This window comes from Diplotaxodon limnothrissa, linkage group LG16 (assembly GCF_057381915.1).
Source record: "Diplotaxodon limnothrissa isolate DT_005_m linkage group LG16, D_limnothrissa_male_GT1.1, whole genome shotgun sequence".
Lineage (NCBI taxonomy): Eukaryota > Metazoa > Chordata > Actinopteri > Cichliformes > Cichlidae > Diplotaxodon > Diplotaxodon limnothrissa.
Window position 1 is genome coordinate 24,785,104 of NC_140611.1, and position 21,783 is coordinate 24,806,886.

A 21,783-nucleotide genomic window follows, 5' to 3' on the forward strand; every position below is an offset into this window, starting at 1 on the left:
AAGACAAACACACATAGGCATTGTCAGCTTTTCTTTCTTTTTTTCCCTGTGGCTAATTTATAGCCAAGAGTCAGGGGAAATGACTCTGTTGCTACCAAAGAGAGTTTGTGCACCCCCACCTCAACCCAAGCCATGCATCCAGGCAGGAAGGTACAGAGCTGTTACTAACAGCTTCCTGGAGCTGCTAAAACTCCATGCAACCCTGATTTGTGCAGTGCCACTTGTCAGGAGTCTAACACCGAGGGGGAAGTGAGAACAAACGTGTCTCTGGCTTTCACAGGTCGAGTTGTGAGGCTGTAATTATTGTTAGAATTTGTGAGGGCAAAACACTTTTTCTTATATCCCCCTTGTTTGCTGGTACAGACTGTTTTCATGAGTTCAGGGAAGAGCGAGAACAAGTAGCCAAGTAGCACAGTGTCCTAAAATAACCTCACTCTCTTATTTCCCTTGGAAATACCCAGAGTGAGTGTGAGTGTGTGTCTCTGCGTGTGTATGAGAGAGAAAGAGTCAGAGAGAGAGAGTTTGAGCTTGTCTATCTGTGCGGATAAAGGTTTGTATGTGATCTTTTAATCTTTGCTCATATGCAAGTTTGAGCCTGTTTGAGTGAATCTGCATGTGCAGTCTAGACTGCCCCATGGCTAATGGTGTGACATGCACTCTGGGCAACTGTTACCCTACCCCAGCCGTCTTTAACCAATAGATTGGTATAAATAAATTCAGAATAGTTTTCTTATAAATAATGGAGTTGAAGATACAGAGTTAATTTAGTTTTTTTTTTTGTTTGTTTGTTTGTTTTTAGTTCTACTCACAAGGAGGAAGCTGCATTAACCTTTCCTTTCACCGTTTCATAAAAAGTGGTATTCAATTGACTTTCTGTCCACCCCACCCCCCTCCAGTGTCCTGAGTAGACTGCTGAATCAGACCTCTCTCTCTGTTTCTTTTACTGCTGAACCATTGACTTCTGTTGGCCTGGCGAGCCTCTCTACATTACCGGTGACCTTTGGTTGGTCTCATTAAGGAATATTTACCGCACATTACATTTATCAATATAGATGCCTTCATTAAAAGGACAGTGATATCATAGATTCAGGATCGCTTCAGTGACTTCAGGCCCTGGGGACCTTTTTCAATATACTCCACCACAGTATGTCTCTCGTTTTTGCAAATTTGCATTTTGATGAGATACTGGTAAAGAATACCATGCGCACCTAATACAAAACAGCTGCTAGCCTAACCCAACTGAAATCCAGACCATGAAAGAAAGCTGTTTAAGCAGCCTATAAAGGCATATCTGTACAACGGCTGTAGCATAACACTTTCTCCCAAAAGCATTGTGTTTTCCAATCAGAAGCTGGTGACAGTTAGGTGGATTGATTTGATTTTATACCAAAGCCTGCCCTTCTTACCTCAAAGAAGGGCAGGCTTCTTGTTTTTTATTTTTGTTTTGATTAGTACCTTTTAAAAATACACAGTTTTGGCGTTCCACAGGATCTGTGTGAAAATACCCAATTCCACCTATGCAGTTTTAATAAATGGAACTATTTATTCACCTAATGTGTACAATTAGTCTTAAATTAAAGTACAAACTAAAGGAACACATAGTATCCAGGAGATGTAGGTACACTCTTTCATTAAAGAAAAACTCAGATGCCATTGCTGCTTTCATCATCTGAATGGGGACCTTCCCAAGCTCAGTGTTATCAGAATGTTGGAGATGTTGCTGGATCTACTGTACCTTTGAGAGCTTAGACATGACCTGGTTACGTCGCACACAAAATAGGAGCGCTGATAGTGCTACAACACGCACCCCAATCTGCACAGCAATGGCCCTCCTGGAAGTGAGGAAAACCACCTGCTGGTGTGACTGTCCAATGCTCAGCTGGATGATCTGCTGGAAAAAGTTGCTACCTTTGGTCCTGAATCACAGACAGGAAAGTATCAATGCAGTCCATCTGCAGCTTCATACTGACCATCAACCTGCAGAAAATGTCTGTTGCCAGATGGGCTAAAATATCAAAAAATAAGTGGTACAACCAGTCTGTGGGCTACTCCTGCTTTGCTGCTGTTTGTGCATCAGGTAACCTGGGAGGAGAGTTAAGTTCTGAAACCAAGTGTTAAACAATGAAAAGTATCCACTGCAGCCACTGTTTATCCATTTTGTATTTTTGTATTTTTTTTATGCTTGCTGGGACTTTGGAGAACTGCAGAGGAGCATTTTTGTGGTGGCTGAAAACCCCTTTCCGTAGGCGAATACTTCTCCAAATGGACACTACCACGTTAGCATAAATTAAGCATAATGTAGGCCCCGGAGCAGACCAGGAACATGCGGTAGAGATTACATCTCTGGGCGGGCTGGTTGCATGTTTATTTAAATTACACTGAGGTCAAAAAAGATGGATTGATTTCCCCCTTTAAATACGACACTTGAAATTACTGAAAACGAATTTATACCAGAATCAAAAGTGATGCCAGAATCAAAGAATGGTAAATAAGCTTTTATTTAATAGTATGGATTGCACTTTGCATAAAAGCTGCAAGCTATATAAAAATTTTTTTAAAAAAGTACAGATTTTAGTTTTAAGAAACTTGCAAATTGATTGTACTTGTAAAAAAAAAAGAAAAATAATCTTTAGATTTCATTATTTGCATATGTGATAATACTTTTATTATTTCTTTTTTGTTAATTTTGTTTGCATTTTTTTGCTCTTATATTTTTGGTTTTAATAGTAAATTCTTCTTGGGTCCCCCAGGGTCCCAGTGTTATTCCATGTATGCAAAAAATGTGGTTAGGTTGAGGGTTAAAGGGTCAGTTTACCAACATGAGAGAAAACATATTATCTTTAGTATTTTCAAGCCAGATATGTAGCTACAGTGTTTGAGAGACCTTATAAGCTATGATTGTAGGTAGACACAGTATTTTGTTTTCAGGTTTTTATTAGTGTATCCCAATTTCTTCACCGTGACTTGTAGAGTTGGCTAATGGCTAATAAATGTGCTGCTTAAGGTAGGGTGACGCATGACCCATAAACACTGGATTTCACCTTGATGACAGGTGGCTGCACCTAAACAATTAATAGCACAGATCTTGTTTTGCCCTTTTGTTTTTCACGTAGAACAACACCAAGGTAACACATCCAGGACGGTGGATGTGCACAGTGGAACGTTTGGTATGTAGCCTTGAATACGTATAACGACAACAGAGGGAGAAACAGCGCCTTGGTTTTATGTGTTTAGATAACGAGGAAATTACAGATAGTCTCGCACACATGAAGAACAGTTCAGCTATAATACATGACATATATTTAATACTCATTAAACAAAAGATGTGGTAGCTGGAATTAATTGTGGCTACCTTTCATGAACGCCAACCCCCCTACGCCCAAAAGCATAAATGGTCTCTCCCACCGTAGCGGCGTCTGTCCTGTGCGGCGCTGACTGCAAATCAATGAAGCCCGTATAGTCGCTAAGTAGAAAAGAGACGGGGCTGGGCGACTGAAGTTGGGACAATTTGCGGAGGTTTCTGTTGCCGGATAGTCGACGACAACAAGGATATGTATACAGCGAATATGCGCAGAAACCAGTTTTCTTGTCTTTTAGCGGAGTAAGGAGGATATCTATCAACATATATTCTACTTGTACTTGGAGTTTGGTGCATTTCACCTGAAATCTGTAGCTTTAGCAACAACTAACACCCACTGTCCAGTTGAGGATGATTTTTGCCAATACTGGAAACCCGATAAGGACTCCTCATCGCAAACAGGTAAATAAACAAATATTTACTAAAGACCAGGCTTACGACGTAAAGTTGCCTCGTCGGCAGCCTTATGGAATAAGTCTGTATGACAGAATCGCACAGCGCACATAAACCGAATGTGAACCGAGAAAACTTTTTTACTTGTTATTTAAAGTGGCAGCGTTCACGTTTTGTGATGTAATCGCCACATAGGCTACTTATGAATAATGAGAATACCTGCTGCTCCTGGGCTGCGGTCCAGGTCCTGTAGTAGGGACAACATGAACTGGCCATCGACACCACTTTACATAAACTAAACCCCGCATAACAACTTCTAGGGTGCATGTTTACTTGCACCAGTCTCTATTTTGTTTGGTTTCTGTTTCAGTGCGCTCTCTGTCAGCGCAGTAAGCCACTGGCTGCTTTATCTATTCGAGAGTAAATGCATTCACTGAGTTTACTTGCTGAAGGCTACAGATCTTCCCCTCTATAGCGTATAATTACACAGTATGGATGCTTCATTGCCCGCTGATGGATTTACTTTGTGCCAGTTACATATAGATGTCGAAAACACCCCTTGAGTCAATGGTTTGAATAAGCATATTTACTTTGCGCTGCTCATGCTGTTATCCTGTGGCTAGAGCTCCATGGGTGAGGCCTGTTACTGGAAACCCTGTGTATATTTCCGGCTAGGATATGACGGGCTCCGCTGGTCTGTAGCTGGCTGATAAGATGTCGTCCTCTCCCCCATCTCAGTCTCTCGCACTCCTGCATCAGCTAGTTGTCTGAAAGCCAAATTCACTTTCAGCCCCACAGAAAAAGGGAGGTTACAGCCACCTGAGTCCCAGGCTTTGAAACATGAAGCTGTGGTCTTTGTGGCCGGAATCCTCTTTTAAGATCGCCTTGCCTTGTGTGTTGGTGTTATAAACAGTCACCGAGGTGCATGCATATAGGGCATGTCTCACTTTATATTATGTGGCATTTAGAGCTGAAAAGAGTGTTTTGTTTTTTTTTTAAACAAAACTATTATTCAGCAGTGACTCTGCCAAGTTTAAACATATAAGTTTTAAAGATATAACTTGAAGAAAAACAACCAAAAGCTCCATCTCCTTTCCTACTGTTTAAGTTCTTAATATGACAAATATATTTGTTAATGATGTACCCAGAGATAGCATCAGCTATGCTTTTTTTTTTTTTTTTCCCAGGATGTGATTCATGTCTGCTTAAGAGTCTGTCTTTTGAGAGACCAAGAATTTAGCTTTAATAAACTTGCCTTGCCTTGCCTTGCCTAATAAGACTTGTCTTATTTGTTATTCTTGGTTTTGGGTGGCACATTGAACTGTTGTATCAAAGCAAGAGGGTTCTTGCTTTGTATCTGCTGACTGTGTGGAGTTTGAATGCGCTCCCTGTGCCTCTCTCGATACTTCCTCCCAGAGTCCAAAAATATACTTGTTAGGTTAATTGGTGATGCTAAATTGACCGTAAGCATGGCCTTGTTGGCTCTGTGATGGAGTGGTGACTGGTTCAGGGTGTAGCCACCCACAGGCTTAAGTCCTCCCATAACCATCCACAGGAATATAAAAGGATTACGTATAGTGTATTTTAATGAAACTGTGAAGATTTAAAAAAAAGATACAGGAGGTGTAGTAGCTAGTTAATATTGAACGTGTATGATACGGTACTTGCAGAATCCCAGTAAGGTAATTATTGTTTACATCTTTTGGCCTGACAATATGTGAAAACTCTGTGTTTGCTGTTATCAAGAGAAACACCATCTTAGGCAATTAATAATTTGACTTTTATCAGTTGTTTCTCATTAATCTCATTCTGTTCAAATTGTGTAGCAATCTCACCATGCTTCGAAAAGCGGGTGACTGGTGGTTAAGGGTGAGGGAGATAGAGACTTTTGCCTGGAGTCAGTGGGAAAACAGTAGGTCAGGCTTGTTTCATGGTGAAGGCATGTGAGGCAGGCGACCAGTTGGTCACAAGAGAAGATCCTCTAGGCTGACGTCCAGATTTGGATTGCTCAATCCTGTCACCACTTCGTGCTTGGGATGCCATCAGCTTCCTCTCAGCGTGTGATTCTTCAAAGAGGGGGGTGGGGGGAGGGATTGGAGGTCGGGGGTAATCACTGTCAGATAGCGAGGAGGGAGACAAATCCCCAAGGGGAGAAGTTCTGTCAGACTGGGACATCTGTGTCTTGTAAACACAAAGCTCAAAGTTGCTCAGTCGCCAGAGGACTTTTACTTTTGCTTTTTTTTTATATTCCCCGCCTTCGATAAAGAGGCTCAGTAGCTAACAAACACAATGCTGACACTGAAAGCGTTGGTTCACTTTGTGAAAAGACTGTCATACATATATATTGAAGTCTGAAAAGCCGTCCCTAAATAAGTAAAGCATGTTATAGCAGAATATTGAGGTTAAAGGGTTTAGAGCTACACCTTAGATGGCTGCAGATAGCTTATTCGACACCCTGAGGCATTGTGACGTTAGTGTGATGCTGATGTCAAAGCTACAGGTGGCTGTGTGGGCTGATTATGCTGACTGCAGAGGTATGTTGAGGATTGCCCTGTATCTATGAATCAGTGGTATGCAAAAAATAATAATAATAATTCTCACACTGGACATTACATGTTTCCATGATGGTTTCCAGGGTTCAGACAGATCCTTGTTTTTCCCCTTGTACGTGTCTATTGTAACAACATGTATGAATGGATAATAAACCCTGTTTGATTTTTGATGAACCCTTGAAACGAGTCTAACCTATTGTTTCCCTGACGTACAACAGCAACCTGCTCTATTGTCACATCCCATGGCTCCACCCAGCCCGAGCACCAACAGCAGCACCAACAACAGCAGCAGCAGTAGCACTGCAGGCTGGGAGCAGCTCAGCAAAACAAACCTCTACATCCGAGGCCTGTCTCCTTCAACTACAGATCATGACTTAGTCAAGCTCTGTCAGCCGTGAGTACCACCGTCCTGCGCTGTCCTTTATTATCTGCCATTGATCATTCATTGATTTATTTTAGTTTGCACTGGTTGTGACTAATGAAAAACACTATATGGACAAAAGCACTCTGGAATATCGCACCATGAAAGCCCTCAGTGCACAATTTTTGTCCTGATGTTTATGCAGGGGAGGTTTAAAACTCTGCCGTCGCTGAGTCAGCAGAGCGTTGACGACTTTTACACACTGTGCACTTCAGCACTCAGCAACCTGGCTCTCTAACTTTACGTGGTCTGCCACTACATGGCTGAGTTGATGTGCTTACACTTACAGTTAATTGTAGAATATCCAGGAGGAAATAAATTTCACAAACCTGTTGCAGGGGTGGTATCGGATAACCAGTTCTTTTACAATTGCTTGTAAAGGTAGACTGCGTGGCTTGTTGCTTTATTTTTATACAGCTGAATTCAAAGATTAGGAGGTGTGGCCCAGTGCTTTTGTTCATATACTGTAAATTTATGAGAATGCAAACAGGTTGACGTAAGAGGTAAATGTGTCATTTTAGCAATATAACAGCAATATTCAAGGATACACTTCAATACTGATTTAATAGTTATCTCAAGGACTGTACATGGAAAGAGAAAAATAGAACATAACTCAACTTGACAGCATGCAGGGCACAGAGTCAAAGATTTCATATATCGTATGTGTGGGGGGAAAAAAAAGAAAAGGTATGCACTGAGCTCATTCACAGCCCTCTTTGCATCCTGATTGCTTTTTATATACCAAGGAGACAGACCATGGCGCATCAGTAATTTCATTTCCTTTTCTCTCTGAGGCCCCATCTTAAAAATATGACAGTGAATAAGAAGGAAAAATGTGCGGTTCATTTGTATGCAGAGGCTTATAGGTAAATTTCGGGTCCAAAAGAAAATTTTTGACCCTGGGGATTTTTTTGTTTTTCCGAATCATGTGAGGATGTAGTTGGAATCATTTTATTTGTCGTGGTGTATATAGGTGCATCGCAGAGATCACATCAAACGTGCTGCTTACCACTTCCTTTTTAAATATGGGAGCAAACAAGACTTGACTTGTGCATTCAGAATACCTCACTGGATCACAGCGAATGATCTGAAAGTTGTGATAAGCGGTTACGTGTTAGGTACATGCAAATGTTCTGCATTTTGATGGTTCTGTAAGAGAAGTAACAGGATCTGTAGTTGAGTAAATTAAAATTAATGTTCAGGAGAAAGAGGGGTCATAAGTTCATGCTCTTTCACCCAGTTTAGCATCTGTAGCTTATATATCCTCCAGTTTGTTTCGGGTTACATTGTGTCCTGAAGCAAGGGCATATAAACCCTTCAGATTTGGAAAATACTGTACAATTTAAAAAAACAAAACTAAATAAAGATTCTGGAGATTTTCCTTTTGTCTTGTTATTCCCATTTTGGTCACAGATTTTATTACTAACCCTTTTCTAGTTTGAAGAGGACTAAACGTTGTACCTACAAAAGCACTTTTTATCTCTATTACATAATATTTGTGACAGAGCAATTTAGGGTTTTGTCTTAAGTAACATGGAAATTTAAAAGGGTATCCTGATTAAAAGGGAAAGCATAGGAGCAATGTAGTGAATGGAATCTGTGGTGACCTGTAAGCATGACATGCAATGCAAAATGGTCAAGTAAACCACTTTGCATTTACTAAACTAATTTAAACCTTCAAGCGATGGATTGGAAAGACGGCTAATGCCAAGAAAGAATCATTTGAATGCGATAATCTTTGTATTTCATGAGGCATGGGTCTGTCAGTACTTTAGAGAAATCTGTCAGTGAAAAAGTCTTCTGTGAAGACGGTTTTAATGTGTATATAGTTCACTACTAAGCCTAAATATAATCTTGAAACAGCCTGTGACACATAGACTTTGCAAGGATGTTGCCCTTCAGCAACCCTCCTTCTTGCAAGAGACAATGAGACTGTTAAAAGTTTAAAACACTGGTTTAGGTAAAGGGACTATTTGAAATTGGAGATTACTTGTTTGCAGCACTGTGGGGTTTTCAGCACCACATGGAAACCACTTCCTGTTTCTCATGTTTTTACAGTGATGTCATGGATTGTTGCTCAACCTCTTCTCTCAGTCAAAGTGTTTTATAACTGGCTTTGTCTGGTGCGCAAACCTGCTAACAATACCTCGCCTTTCTGCTCCTCCCATAGGTATGGCAAAATTGTATCAACAAAAGCTATCCTGGACAAGGCTACAAATAAGTGCAAAGGTGTGTCATCTTCTTTTTTTTGTCTTACCAGCACTGCCCTCTTTTATCTCTCTTGAGATTCAATATGCATGAAAGGAAACTGCCACGCAAGATGTATAGCACCTACACATTCCTAAAATTCTCCAAAAACTGCAGCATCCAGGGTGTGACTTCTGTCATTAAAAAAAATCAAGCAGACATGTAGTTTCAGATCATTTCAGGAAACAGACAGTCAGGCTGTTTAAAGCTGCCTCTCAGCTCGTGTTATTTTAAGCAGCGGCTCTTGTCGCTGGTTTGTCGCTATCATGCACGCTGCCTAGGAGGAAGACGCGCCCAACTCTTCCTCTTCTTGCTGAGTGACACTGTTGGTCTTATTCCAGTTCTAGTAGATTGCTCACCTGACTAAAGCAGGGCTTGCTGAATCTCTAGGGGTAATGGGATTAAGAGATCGCTTTGTCACTCTCTACTGGATTATAGAGATGCCAGTAAATCAAAGTCCTTCAGTGAAATGAGAAACCATTAAAGACCTTGCGAGGCTCTGACTGAATTTTAAATAGAACAGGCTTTTGCGATGACCTTATTTATCCACTTTAAAAACTGCCTTATTTGGCTTTTTTACTGGCTTTTTTAAAACAGTGTGACCCATTTTTTTAGCTGGAACTGTTCTGATACATTCATCATGACTCATTTTAAATGTGTTCTATATATCAAGAGCAGTAGAAGCTATAAACTATGTATACACCCTGTTTGTACCCCCATTACAAAGAGCTGAACTGACCCACTGGTATCTGCAGCCTCAGCACTTTTTTCCCCCCCTACTTTCGAAAAACATGCTGTCACACACACAAATCAAGCATATTTATATGTACAAACAGAAAGAACTATATCATGTAATATACAAAAATATACATTTTAAAGTTACATCTTAAAATATAGAATGAATAGTTATCTCAAGGATAGCTATTGGTGGTTCTATCATTATCTGTTCCTGGTATAGAGAAATTCCTTGTAAGAGCAAGTCTCATCACTTGACATCGATCTTTGAAATGCCTCTGAGTAGTTATTTGGGCAGTTATTGTGATGACCCCTTCTAAATGAATTAGGAGAAGGCTGTAGGTTTAATTTCAGTGGTTACTGGGGCATAAAAGTCAAATCCAGCACAAACTATTAAAAAAAACTTTTGGCAGCCACTTGAAGCAATAAATCACTTTAATAAAACCTGTCTGACAGTGAAGGAGGTTTAAAGATCTCAAAAAGCAACACATCATAACACGATCTAAAGAAACACTTAAGAAAGTCACTGTCATCTCTCTGCCTGGGAAGGGTTACAAAGCAAATTCTAAGGCTTTGGGACTCAATTGAACCACGGTGAAAGCTACTATACACATCTGGAGAAAACTTGGAGCACTGTAAACCTTCCCACGGGTGACCAGCTGACCGAAATTGCTCCAAGAGCACATCAGTGACTTATCCAAGAGTTCACAAAAGAACCCAGAACAGCATTAAAGAACCTCAGGCTTCACATCTCTGTTAAGGTCAGAGTTCAAGATTCAACAATAAGAAACAGACTGGGCAAAAATGGCATGGATAGCAGAGTTCATGTAGAAAATCGTCTCACATTTGCCAAAAAACATCCTGATGATCCTGAAGACGTTTGGGGAAATGCTCTGTGGACTGACGAGACAAGCTGAACTTTTTGGCAGGGTCAGAAGGCTAACACAGCATTTCAGAAAGGGAATATCATTCCAACAGTGAAACATGGTGGTGGTAATGTGATGGTTTGGGGCTGTTTTGCTGCCACAGGACCTGGAAGACTTGCTGTGGTAAATTTAACCATGAATTCTGCTCGTGATCTCACACTGAAGCACATTTGGGTTCTGCAGCAGGACAATGATCCAGAACACACCAGCAAATCCACCTCTGAATGGCTTAAGTGGCCTAGTCAAAGTCCTGACCTGAATCCAACCGAGATGCTGTGGCATGACCTTAAAAAGCTGGTTCATGCTCAAACACTTTTTGTATGTCACACAGTTTAAACTGTCAACAACATGTTTCTCAGTTTGACTGCTGAGTGGCTCAGAGGGTCCCCTGTAGAGTTATTCAGAATTTGTTGAGAGCCATGTCTTCTCCTCATGTAATGTCTGTGGTCTAGAATGTCATCCTAATTATGTGTTTTATCCCCTCAGGATATGGCTTTGTTGACTTTGATAGCCCCGCTGCAGCTCAGAAAGCTGTGGCTACCTTGAAGACAAGCGGTGTCCAGGCTCAGATGGCAAAGGTAAGGCTTCATTGCAGACTAATCCTGATATCACATCAATACAAATCACTCAGCTTCACTCTTTGTCCTCCTTCTGGCTACTTGATCAACTTAAAACTAATCCTTAAGGTATTACATAGCAGGATTGCATGATATACGTTCCACAACCAGTATGCTCATTGGCTCTGATCACTGAATTGAATCATACAGGAAGTGTGTGCTGAGAACAGTCTCTATTTGTGTAATTACTGTATGTGTGACAAAAGTAACCCATGCACCAGTTTGTGGCAGCCTCTAGGTTGCTGCATGTGAATTATACAATTACTTGTAGCAGGGTTGTCAAACATAAGGGCCAAGGGCCAGAATTGGCCGCCAATTCTCCAATCTGGGCTACTGGACAGGAACAGGAAAAACAGGAATATGGGACACAATGTGCAGTGAGCTACCAGAACTTTTTCCTGTAATTTTATACATTTATCATGTAGAAACACTAGCTTTTATTGTCATATCTCCGGGGTTAAATGTGCAGGTAAATGTCTTTACGCTGCCAGAAAGGGAAGTTTCACTTGTCTGGCCAAGATCAAAGTGGGCTGTATGTGGCCCTCAATGTAAAATGAGTTTTAATGAATATGTACTCTGCTGGATTGCAGTTGTTCCATTTGCAGTAATTATTAATGAACAAAATGGTAGGTTAATGTGTAACAGGTATTTCTGGTGTGTGTGTGTGTGCTTTAAACGTGATTTAGGAGTTGATGTTCAGTGATCTTGGAGGTCATAGTTCATGTCTTGTCAAAAGAAAGTAAGTACTTTTACTTGACTGCTGTCAAAAGGACTCTACCAAGACATTTGCTGAATCTCCAACCTCTTCCTGCAGCTTTCTCCCTGGTGTCGTTTTTGCTGTCATTAATAGTCTTCTTCACTTGTGTTCTATCAGTTTCCATTTTGGTTCTCATTTGTACAAAACTAGAAAACATTTGTTATCATTTTTTAGTACATTTCTGCTTTTGAGAGCATTCCAAAAAATTAATTTGTATCTGAGCTTTAAAAATAATCTGAAAGTTTGAGGATTTTAAACATTTAAAGAAACAACAACATTGTGACATGTTTGCTGGGATTGGTCAGTATTTCCTTGACTTGTTTTTCTTCTGTTGAAGCTTGCAATCAGTTGATGCTCAGCTGGATTGGATCTACTCATCAGAAGCTTGTTCAAGTAGATCAAGTTGCAGTTGTTGCTCAGCTCCTATAAATATGGCTGTGAACTGCATTGCGCGTTAAGTAGCGCCGTGATGATGGGAAACATGACATCAGGACAAAGTGACTCAAATTGTTCTGTGTCAAATTCTCAGGGCTTGACTGAAAGTTTTAAAGGTGCATGAAACTCCAGTGCACTTTGGAGAAACAGTATCAGTTATACTAAAATCGCAGTGACGCAGACCAGAAGTTACTATATCATTACGAAATCGATACATAAAGCTTTTTTCACAGATGCATGATTAGCAAAATAAAAAGTCAAAAATCAACAGAAGGCTCTCAGAATGTGAGTAGTGATCTCTAAACTGCATTTAAAAAGAGGAGAAGCCAAATTCTCATGTAAATATAAGGAGTCAAGGGTACTACTGTGTATCAAATACTTTGTGACACATTGTTTTGGCAGTATTCAAGAAGTTATACTACAGCAGGACAATGTTCCAAAATATAGTCAACACTTTGCAAGAACCATTTTAACACCAAAGAAGACCACGGAGGACTTCACTCCACAATTACATGACCTTAACCCGTCTGAATATTTATGGGGACACTTAATTAATGAGAGAAATCGAATACATTCCTCGTATCATAGGACGTTTTTTCAAACTGTAGTGGGATGACTTGGATCATCAGGCTTTGTAGAGTACATATCAGATCACGTACATGTTATCATTAAAACCACTAGGAGGTCATACCAAATACTAAAATAAAATTCTTTGGTGGTCTTTTTGTAACAAACATTATTTTCAGCTTTTATAAATGATGTTAGATTAGTTTATTAGAAAAGGCCCCACTCAATAATACATGAAGCAGAAGCAGCTCTGTCTGTTAACTTGAATGAAACACTTAAAAAGGAACTGAAGGTTGTGGAAGTTTAGAGAACAGACCATAAATTCATGTTACATTTGAGCAAACCAAAGCAGATTATATTACAGCTCTAAACAATATTTTAATATTTAATGTTTTATTTGAAATTGCTATTGTCTAAAAAAAGTAGTACTGCGAGTAAAATTGGTGATGGTGACACAGCTCGATTATTTTTCATCACTTCGTGTATATCCATGTTGATGTGCTCCTACGGTATGTCTGCCCAGGCTGATGATATTCTACCCACTTCAAAGACTTTTCATTAAATATAATCGTATATTTATACAGCAGTTCAAGTTAGAGTTTTGAATATTGTTAAATGAATATACAGGAATATAAAATAACAGATGGTTCGATGGTGGCCTCTGAAGTCATGTTATTTAACTTGTGGCTTTATATCTTTCAAAAAAGGAAATGAATAATTGAGAGTTGGTTTGGTAACAGTGGATTTGTCTGGGAAAAAATAGTTCACCTTCCCACACAACACTGAGCAAGGAGCAAGTGTCCTGTGTCATTTCCGTGTCTGCGGTCCAATGGGATCTTGCTCCAACCACTATGCTTTTTTTTTTTTTTTTTTTTTTTTTTTTTTTTTTTTTTTTTAAATACAAACATTAAAAATAAATGTTTCTTAAGGTTTTAGATACGTCGTTATATGCGTACCATTGTCATTGTTACTTCGATTTGGATCATTAAGGCAAAACTGAATCCAGATAGAAATAAGCTATTGAAGTCGACTTACTGGATCTTTAAAATGAGGTCATTCACCTCAATCTAACTTCTGTTTACATAAGTCACAAGTAACGGTAAGTACTGGGTCAAAATTCCCCGTGAATATTTACAATTAAGTCATGTCTAACAACCATAAAAAGAAGCTCACTTATTTATTGATTGATTTATGGGTGTCCACTCTGCTGGCAAAGATCTAACAGTTTCAGCAGAGCCTGTGTGAACTTTAGCTTCACTTCCTGTTCTTAGCTGAAAGGAGTACAACCCGCTGTTTGCTTCTGCTGCTGATGTGTGTTTAGAGATGCTCTTCTGCATATGTTGATTGTAATTGGTCTTGCTGTCAGTTTAAAGCAATTTGACCGTTTTCCTCTGACTTCTAGCATCAACAGTATGTTGGATATTTTCTCCTTTTCAAACTATTCTCTGTAAACCCTAAAGATTGCTGATCTGCTGGGATTTTCCCACACAACAGTTTCTGAAATACTCAGACCAGCCCATCTGGCACCAGCAACCATTCAGTTTTGAGGGTTAAATCCTATGTTTGAACACATTGCTATTGTTTGGTGTTGCTTAAGCTGCAGCTAATTTGTTGTCATTCCATTTTCTGTTATTGTTGCTGTTTATGAAAAACACAACACAGATGCCTATAGTGAGAGGCCTCTCCCCAGGGATTCATAGCTATCTCTTGCATTTCTGCTGATGCTCTTAAAATACATCAAGAAGCCAGCTGCGAGCCTTAAGCCACCATGAGCCGCATGCAAATATCATCTTATCAGTGCTCTTAGCCAACCCCTTATTACTGAAAACTCCCCCATTACTGAGGATAAATAATATTGAATTCCTAAGGAAGTGGCTCCTTTCCTCTTCCGTCTACACATTACTAAAAAGTCAGTGTGGATGTGATATTACAAAGGAATATTTTTCCAGGTGTGTTTATGGCATTTCTGGTATTGCAATTACAATGTTTTGATATATCTGCGCTTTGTTCTTTTTTTCTTCTTCTTCGTCTTCTTCTTCTTCGTCTTCTTAGCAACAAGAACAAGACCCAACAAACTTGTACATCTCCAACTTGCCTGTGTCTGTGGATGAGCAGGAACTGGAGAACATGTTAAAGCATTTTGGCCAGGTCATATCAACTCGCATCCTGAGGGACTCCAGTGGAGTCAGCAGAGGAGTGGGCTTTGCAAGGTTGGATTCTTTTGTAATTTATTGTCAGAAATAGAACTTGAAATGGTATTGAGAGGTTGTTGTTGTTGTTGTTGTTGTTCCCCCCCCGCCCCTGTGCATACCGCACTGGTATGACTAAACCAAATAAGCATGTGAAATAACTGAAAAACTTCTCTGGCCTCTACCTAGCATTGTATATTTTTTGTTGAAAAATTGTTGGATTGCTTCCTGGCCAAAAGAGGTATCTTTACAACTGTAAATGGGAAGAGACTACTTTTCGCCACTAAAACACAAGTGTCGTCAAGGCCAGGAATAGAAACATGTGGCATGGGCCTTTCCAGACAGGCAAGAAAATCAACAGGAAGTCTGATATTAACTTATTATTAACAATGCCACAGTTTTAATCACATTTGCTATGTTCTACTTGATTTTTACCAGTCATAAAGTAGAAATAAATCTTTATATCACTAAAAAAAAAACAAAAAAAAAAAAAAAACATTCTTGTTGTAAAAATCTCAATGCCCTTTTCAGAATTTGTTTCACTTCTTAAAAATAATACCTAAAAACACATACACTGGGGCTGTTGTCGATTAACAAAGAAACTGTTCATGTATGGACAAATGGAAACGCCTTTAAAAATAGTTTCACAATGACTGGTTTATTTAATTGCAGTGATAATAATAGCTTCCGCCAGTCGTACTCGCGTAACCTGACATTTAACTAAAATACCTGACAGTCAAAGCCATGGTCAAGACTGGCAAAACAGAAATTATCATATTGCATCACGGGAATCTTTTTGTGCATGTCCAAAACCATTCAAGTTGATTCTACAAAAGATGCACGCTATGAACTTGTAGATAAAAATCACTTATGACAAACCACCGCTTCCACTAACTGATAAAGAAGTCATTTTAGGAAAGCACCTGACGCCTTGTTGCTGCAAATGTCACTTCTGTTGTTTTTCACTCTGTTTTTGGGCTTCAGGATGGAGTCAACGGAAAAATGTGATGCAGTCATTTCACACTTCAATGGAAAGTTCATTAAGACACCTCCAGGTGTAGCAGGTAAGAACATACACTATACCTATACTATATTTGGTGGTGTGTATTGTACAAAATACTGCATTTAAGGTTTAACACCTATGTCATTAACAAAAAGATGTGATAGAAAATAAAGTCTATTAGGGCTAGTCTGCATAAGATTGGGTGGAGTTGTATGGGCCAGATGAAGTGACTGGCTCAGTGGTTCATTCTTCCAACAGGAGTCAGTGAGTCTGCTGGTAAAGAGCTCATATACACTCAGCCCGAAGAGGCAGAGCATAGACAAAGAAAACGAAAGAGCTGCTCTGTGTGGCTTTCACTCCCTCTCTAAGCGTTTTAATTGGATTATTAGACTGAAGTAGTCTCTGCTGGCCGTGCCTTGGTCAGGAAGGGGAGGGGATTAAAGCTCCACAGCTGCCAAATTAGATGTCTGTGTTCCCAGGCTGGCTAGTAAATGTGTACTCCTAGGCTTCAGAGAGTGACTGACTACACAGAAAATAATGGCGAACAATGAGTCTGTGCAATAGTGTTTGTTAAACACAAATCTCATATTTCATTCTCTTGCCATGCCTCTTTCTTTTTTTTCATTTTAGCGCCAACTGAACCTTTGCTCTGCAAGTTTGCTGATGGTGGACAGAAAAAGAGACAAAGCCAGAATAAATTTGGCCAGAATGGTCGATACTGGGGAAGGGATGGTGACTCTAGACTGGTAAGTTGATGGAATGAGTCTCAGCTACTAATCCACGGGCAGATAGGAATAATAATAAAGGGCAAAAATCTGAGGCCTGTGCTATGAAGCAGGATTTGAAGCTCAGCAATGGTAACTTCAGATTTACTTGGTAGCTTGTTTTTGTTTCATGACAATAGTTTGGTTTTTGCCATATGTTTTGCCATAACAATTTAACTTGAAAACTCATCTGCTCCAGAAAATAGCGCCACTATTCCTAGAAAATCCCGTGGTGCAGATTCCTTAGAGGGTCTCTTAAGAGTCAATCTTGGGTATCTATGTAAGAAATCAGATTCTCAGTGGAAAGACTGAGGCCTATTGTTCTATGGGTCTTTGTATAATTATATGACACATTTAAAACACTAAAGTCTTGTATTCATTAACGTCATAAGATTTGCAGATAAACCTACTCGCCAGTTTAAATGTTACATTCTTTTTCTTTTGCTACCATGAAATTTGGATAGTATACCAGCTAGAGGGGCGGCTCAACGAATAAGACAAAATCTGTGATACACTATAAAAATACATCTAAACAACACATTATTCAATATTTCTGCCTTAATGGTGCCTTGATGTTTTCTTCCTTGCTTTAGCTGCTCACTTGCTTGAGATTACATTTTGTTTTTTGGGTTTGTTTTTTTTTTTTTTTATGCAGCTTACAGGTCTGTAAGCTTTTGTGATGCTGTGCCCATCAGTTCACTGATCACTAGGTTTGGGAAGTCCTGGGTTTAATTATGGAGATGGCACTGAGTAAGATAAAGGCATGCAGTAAAAGCTGTCACATTTCACAATGTTGTGTTCAGCTTATTCAGAAAAGAAACGTTTGGCTGCTCCATTATTCACGAGGGGTCATCACAGCGGGGAGCTCCGCATGTTTCATTTGGCAGACTTTTTTTTTTAAATGTCGGATGCCCTTCCTGACGCAACCCTAAAGGGAATTCTGTCTCCTCCCAGGATCAAACTTGGGATTTGCTTGTTAGGGAAATGTGTAAATCACTACACTGTGGAGCCACTTCTTTTGCATGTACTGACTGACTTTTTTGTTTGTTTGTTTTAAGCCTGTTAGTAGCCCTCATCACTGCCAGCCGAGGTTTTTTATTCCCCTCCAAATCATTAATGCCTGTAAAATTGTCTGCTCATATTCAGTGTCCACCTATGTCATAGTTCTCTCAGTTCACTGACAGTGCTTCAGGTGATGCTTTAGGCAGAGCTGGTAGAGGACAAATATCTGTGGAGTCTAATCTCAATGGCACTATTATATGGAGGAAAGCTAAAAAGTAGTACCCTTGGTCAGTACACAAGGTGAACTAGTAGCTGAAGTACCTTCATAGATCATCATCAAACCACCTTGCTTTGTGACTATTATCACACAGTCCTTTCAGAGAAACCTGCAGCAGTGTAATAAACACTCCTTGTGTCTTATTTTAGAACTGCAAGCATTAAAAATGTCAGAAGTTAAAAATGTATATAGTAGGCTAGGAGATGGATTTCCTCAATCAGTTTCACAGAGACTAATAATACACATGACCACACTGCATACTCAAACATGGTGAACTTGTTTGCTCTGTCATTCACCCTTTGCACAGTCACAAAATGTGTCAATTGAGCATTAGCACCCCTTCAAGATGAATGTATTTATATATTACACTGTGAAGATAATCGGATTCCTTGGGCAAGTGCCAGAGAAATGCAAATGTACGAGCTAGTTCTGTCATTCAAGCTCAGGGCTTCTTGGTGACGTTGCAGAAAAGCTTTCTGGTTCTGTGAAAACTGGGGTGTTTTTGTTTGTTTGTTTGTTTTGTTTTGTTTTGTTTTGGGGGGGTTTACCAGCCAGGCTTTTCTCATTAACTGTTGGAACAAGCACTGACTGACTCAAAATGCTACAGCTGATTAGGATGATCCATTTCTTGCAACTCCATGGTATTTAAGCTGCAGAGCAAGAAAGATTGCACAGATTTCTGCTGTCTCTACTGTGGGTACTACTCATTGTACATAGACTGTACAGTCTGCATTCAGTCAGCGCTATATCAATAAGCTCTTTTTAAAGAGCAATTTCCGTGTCGCTGATCACCACTGAACTCATTTGTTTTATCGTATGGGTGTAACACTCCTGTCAGCAGATTATCCTGTCTTCGTTCCTAGGCTCAACATTAACTTGGGCTAAAGGTCCGACTCTAGTTTTAGTTCCTGTTCTACAGGGCATGAATGTATGTGTCATACAGTGTGTGCTATACCAAATGAATGAACTAAAAGGGAATTATAAGTAATGACTGCAACTTCTGTTCCCAAAAAAGAGGAACAAAGTACAACACCACTGTTGGTCTGTTTCTTAATGGCAAAGCGGTTTCATCTGCAAAAAGAAGCCATCTAACATCTGGTTTGTGAAGGCTGGAGCACACTCATCATCACAGGTTCTTAAATCCTGGGATAGAAGTGTCAATTGATTCCTTGATACCTCATACAATGTGCGCCCCACTTCACGGAGCACAAGTTATAGCTATAAACGCTGTGACATTATTAGTCCACAGCATGTGCTGTTCAAGGCACTGCATTTCTAGTGCGTGGTAATAATTTCTGGCTAGGTCTAGTGCTTTACACTTTGAGAAAACAAAACAAAACAAAACAAACCACCATCAGCTGACTGTGTTTGGTCAGTCAGTACAAACAGTGTTTATTTAAAAAAAAAAAAAAAAAGATGAACATCTTCTGTTCCCAACAAACAGAAGTGTGTGTATATAGACCCAGTGTCACGCCACAGCTGATGGTTTTATGTTATTTAAAGTTGCAGACTTCATCTAAGTTGCTAAAGTCCTGTCTTCTTTTTCCTCAGGCTGGAATGACACTCACATATGATCCCAGTTCAGCTGCTATGCAAAATGGGTAAACTAGATTAACATGTATAATGCACTGTTGTTGTTTCAATATATTTACGTCATATAATATAATATTCTCAATACACTTTGACAGATTTTTTCCAGCACCATACAGTATGTCAAACAGGATGATTACTCAAACTTCCATGTCTCCCTACATGTCTACGCTTTCCACATATCAGGTTTGAATACTTTTTCTATTGATAAATATGCACTTTAAAACATATGTATGTAAAATACATGAACATTGTAATAGAAATATGTGATTTAGTTTCAAAAATATTTGTAAAACATGTGTCTTTGAGATTTGAAATAGTTTTTTGGGGGGGGGGGGGTTTGGAGATGTAGGTCAAGTATGTGACAAATGCCGGTATAGCCTTTTATGCTTGTTTATGTGCCATCGCAGTAGGACGTGATCTCTGGAAATAGCATTTGCTCTGAGTCAGACTGTTTACAGAGTGTGTTTGTTGATGTTCCAGATGCAGAACCCATCCTGGATGCCTCATCAACCTTACATCATGCAGCACCCAGTAAGAACAGGAGTTCTCCATATTTTGTTCTGCTGTTTCTCTTTTAATCATAATCTGTTAGTCACCAAATATGTCTTTGGTTTACTGTAAACAGACGGACACATAAAGTAGTAGTTACACACAGATGACGCTGATTTATTTATTTATTTATTTATTTTTGAGGACTGAGCAAGGTGTTTGTCTATGGGTGTCTAAATGACTGTTTTCAATGGACTGTATGAAGCTGTGTATTTAATGACATATGCTAAATGATTTCTAACAGATTTAAAATATGATGGTCTTAGTTTGAAATGAGTTGGCAACAATATACAAACAGTGTCTGATGCGTCAGGCCAGTCGAGATGTTTATAGCCAACTTGCTTCACCTTCTGCTACTTCTGCAGGGTACAGTGATATCGCCCTCTATTGACCCATCTCTGTCACTGCAGCCTGCTTCTATGATGGCGCCTCTCACTCAGCAGATGGGTCACCTCTCCTTGGGTAGTGCAGGAACGGTGAGAGAAACCTGCATGAGATTAACTGAGAGATTGTTTGACTCATTATACTTTTGTCTTAGAGGAAAAAAAATTTATTAAGATATGCTTATTTTGGTTTGTGAATAGTCTCATTTTCCATTTTCTTGCAGTTTATGGCTCCCAATACAGCTATGCAAGGAGCATATATCCCACAGTATCCACATCTGCCGACAGCCACTGTTCCTGTGGAAGTATGTGCAGCAACAAAATTGCAGCCTCACTTTTAGCAAAATATTTTGCGCCCCCCCCCCCCCCCAAAAAAAAAAAACTGAGTTATTACTCTTTCTTTCAGGAAAACAGTGGACAGTCACATGTGGACTCATCCGGCAATCATTCCCCCTATTCCTATCAACAAACCAAGTAGTGCTGAGGTAACCTTTGGACAACAGCCCACACAACAATGTCTACAAACGCAGCGGACGCTAAGGATCTTTCACTGTTTTGCTCAAATGTTTAAAGTGATACTATTTCGGGTATCGTTTTCAGAGCGTACACCTAAGTTCATCAAAGGATTCAAAGTTTATTTAAAGAAGTTTTATTTTCATACTAGAACGTTTATTTTTTACTAGGGGTCGCACAGGACACAAGAAAGAATCACGTGTCCAGTTGTGCAAAGATGTTTTCTGTTCACTTTTTTCCTGAGGATTTTTTTTTTTTTTTTTTTTGCCAAATATTTGAAAATAACCTTTTTGTGCTTGCTGTGTGAGTGTTGATATGGTGATGTGTTTAGTGTTGTTGTTTTTTTCTTGTAAAGTGATTTCTTTTTTTCTTAGAACTCAGTCTTGCTGTCTGAAAATCTGCCTTAATAGTTTTGATACATTTCTTGAACAGACCACCACAAAGCAGCAATAAGCCAAAAAAATTTGATAAGAGCTCTCACCTGCAGGCGGTCTTTTTTTCC

General features: G+C 39.5%; 1 protein-coding gene across 1 annotated transcript; it reads left to right on the forward strand.

Annotated features, from left to right (window-relative positions):
* The first annotated feature begins 3,455 nt into the window (after positions 1 to 3,455).
* rbms1b (RNA binding motif, single stranded interacting protein 1b) lies at positions 3,456 to 21,764 on the forward strand. The gene is made up of 13 exons (XM_085373753.1): positions 3,456 to 3,760; positions 6,522 to 6,697; positions 8,895 to 8,953; positions 11,119 to 11,210; positions 15,061 to 15,218; positions 16,182 to 16,261; positions 16,831 to 16,946; positions 19,795 to 19,844; positions 19,932 to 20,019; positions 20,317 to 20,367; positions 20,751 to 20,861; positions 20,993 to 21,073; positions 21,175 to 21,764. The coding sequence occupies exons 1-13, from the start codon at positions 3,710 to 3,712 to the stop codon at positions 21,244 to 21,246; spliced, it is 1,185 nt and encodes a 394-aa protein (XP_085229879.1). The 5' UTR covers positions 3,456 to 3,709; the 3' UTR covers positions 21,247 to 21,764.
* The last annotated feature ends 19 nt before the right edge of the window (positions 21,765 to 21,783 follow it).

What these genes read in the sequence shown, in the direction of transcription:
- rbms1b (XM_085373753.1), top strand. Translation starts at nt 3,710, where the DNA reads ATGATTTTTGCCAATACTGGAAACCCGATAAGGACTCCTCATCGCAAA. An exon ending in AGAGGAGTGGGCTTTGCAAG is followed by an intron (nt 15,219 to 16,181) that starts GTTGGATTCTTT and finishes TTTGGGCTTCAG; the next exon opens with GATGGAGTCAACGGAAAAAT. An exon ending in CTACGCTTTCCACATATCAG is followed by an intron (nt 20,020 to 20,316) that starts GTTTGAATACTT and finishes TTGATGTTCCAG; the next exon opens with ATGCAGAACCCATCCTGGAT.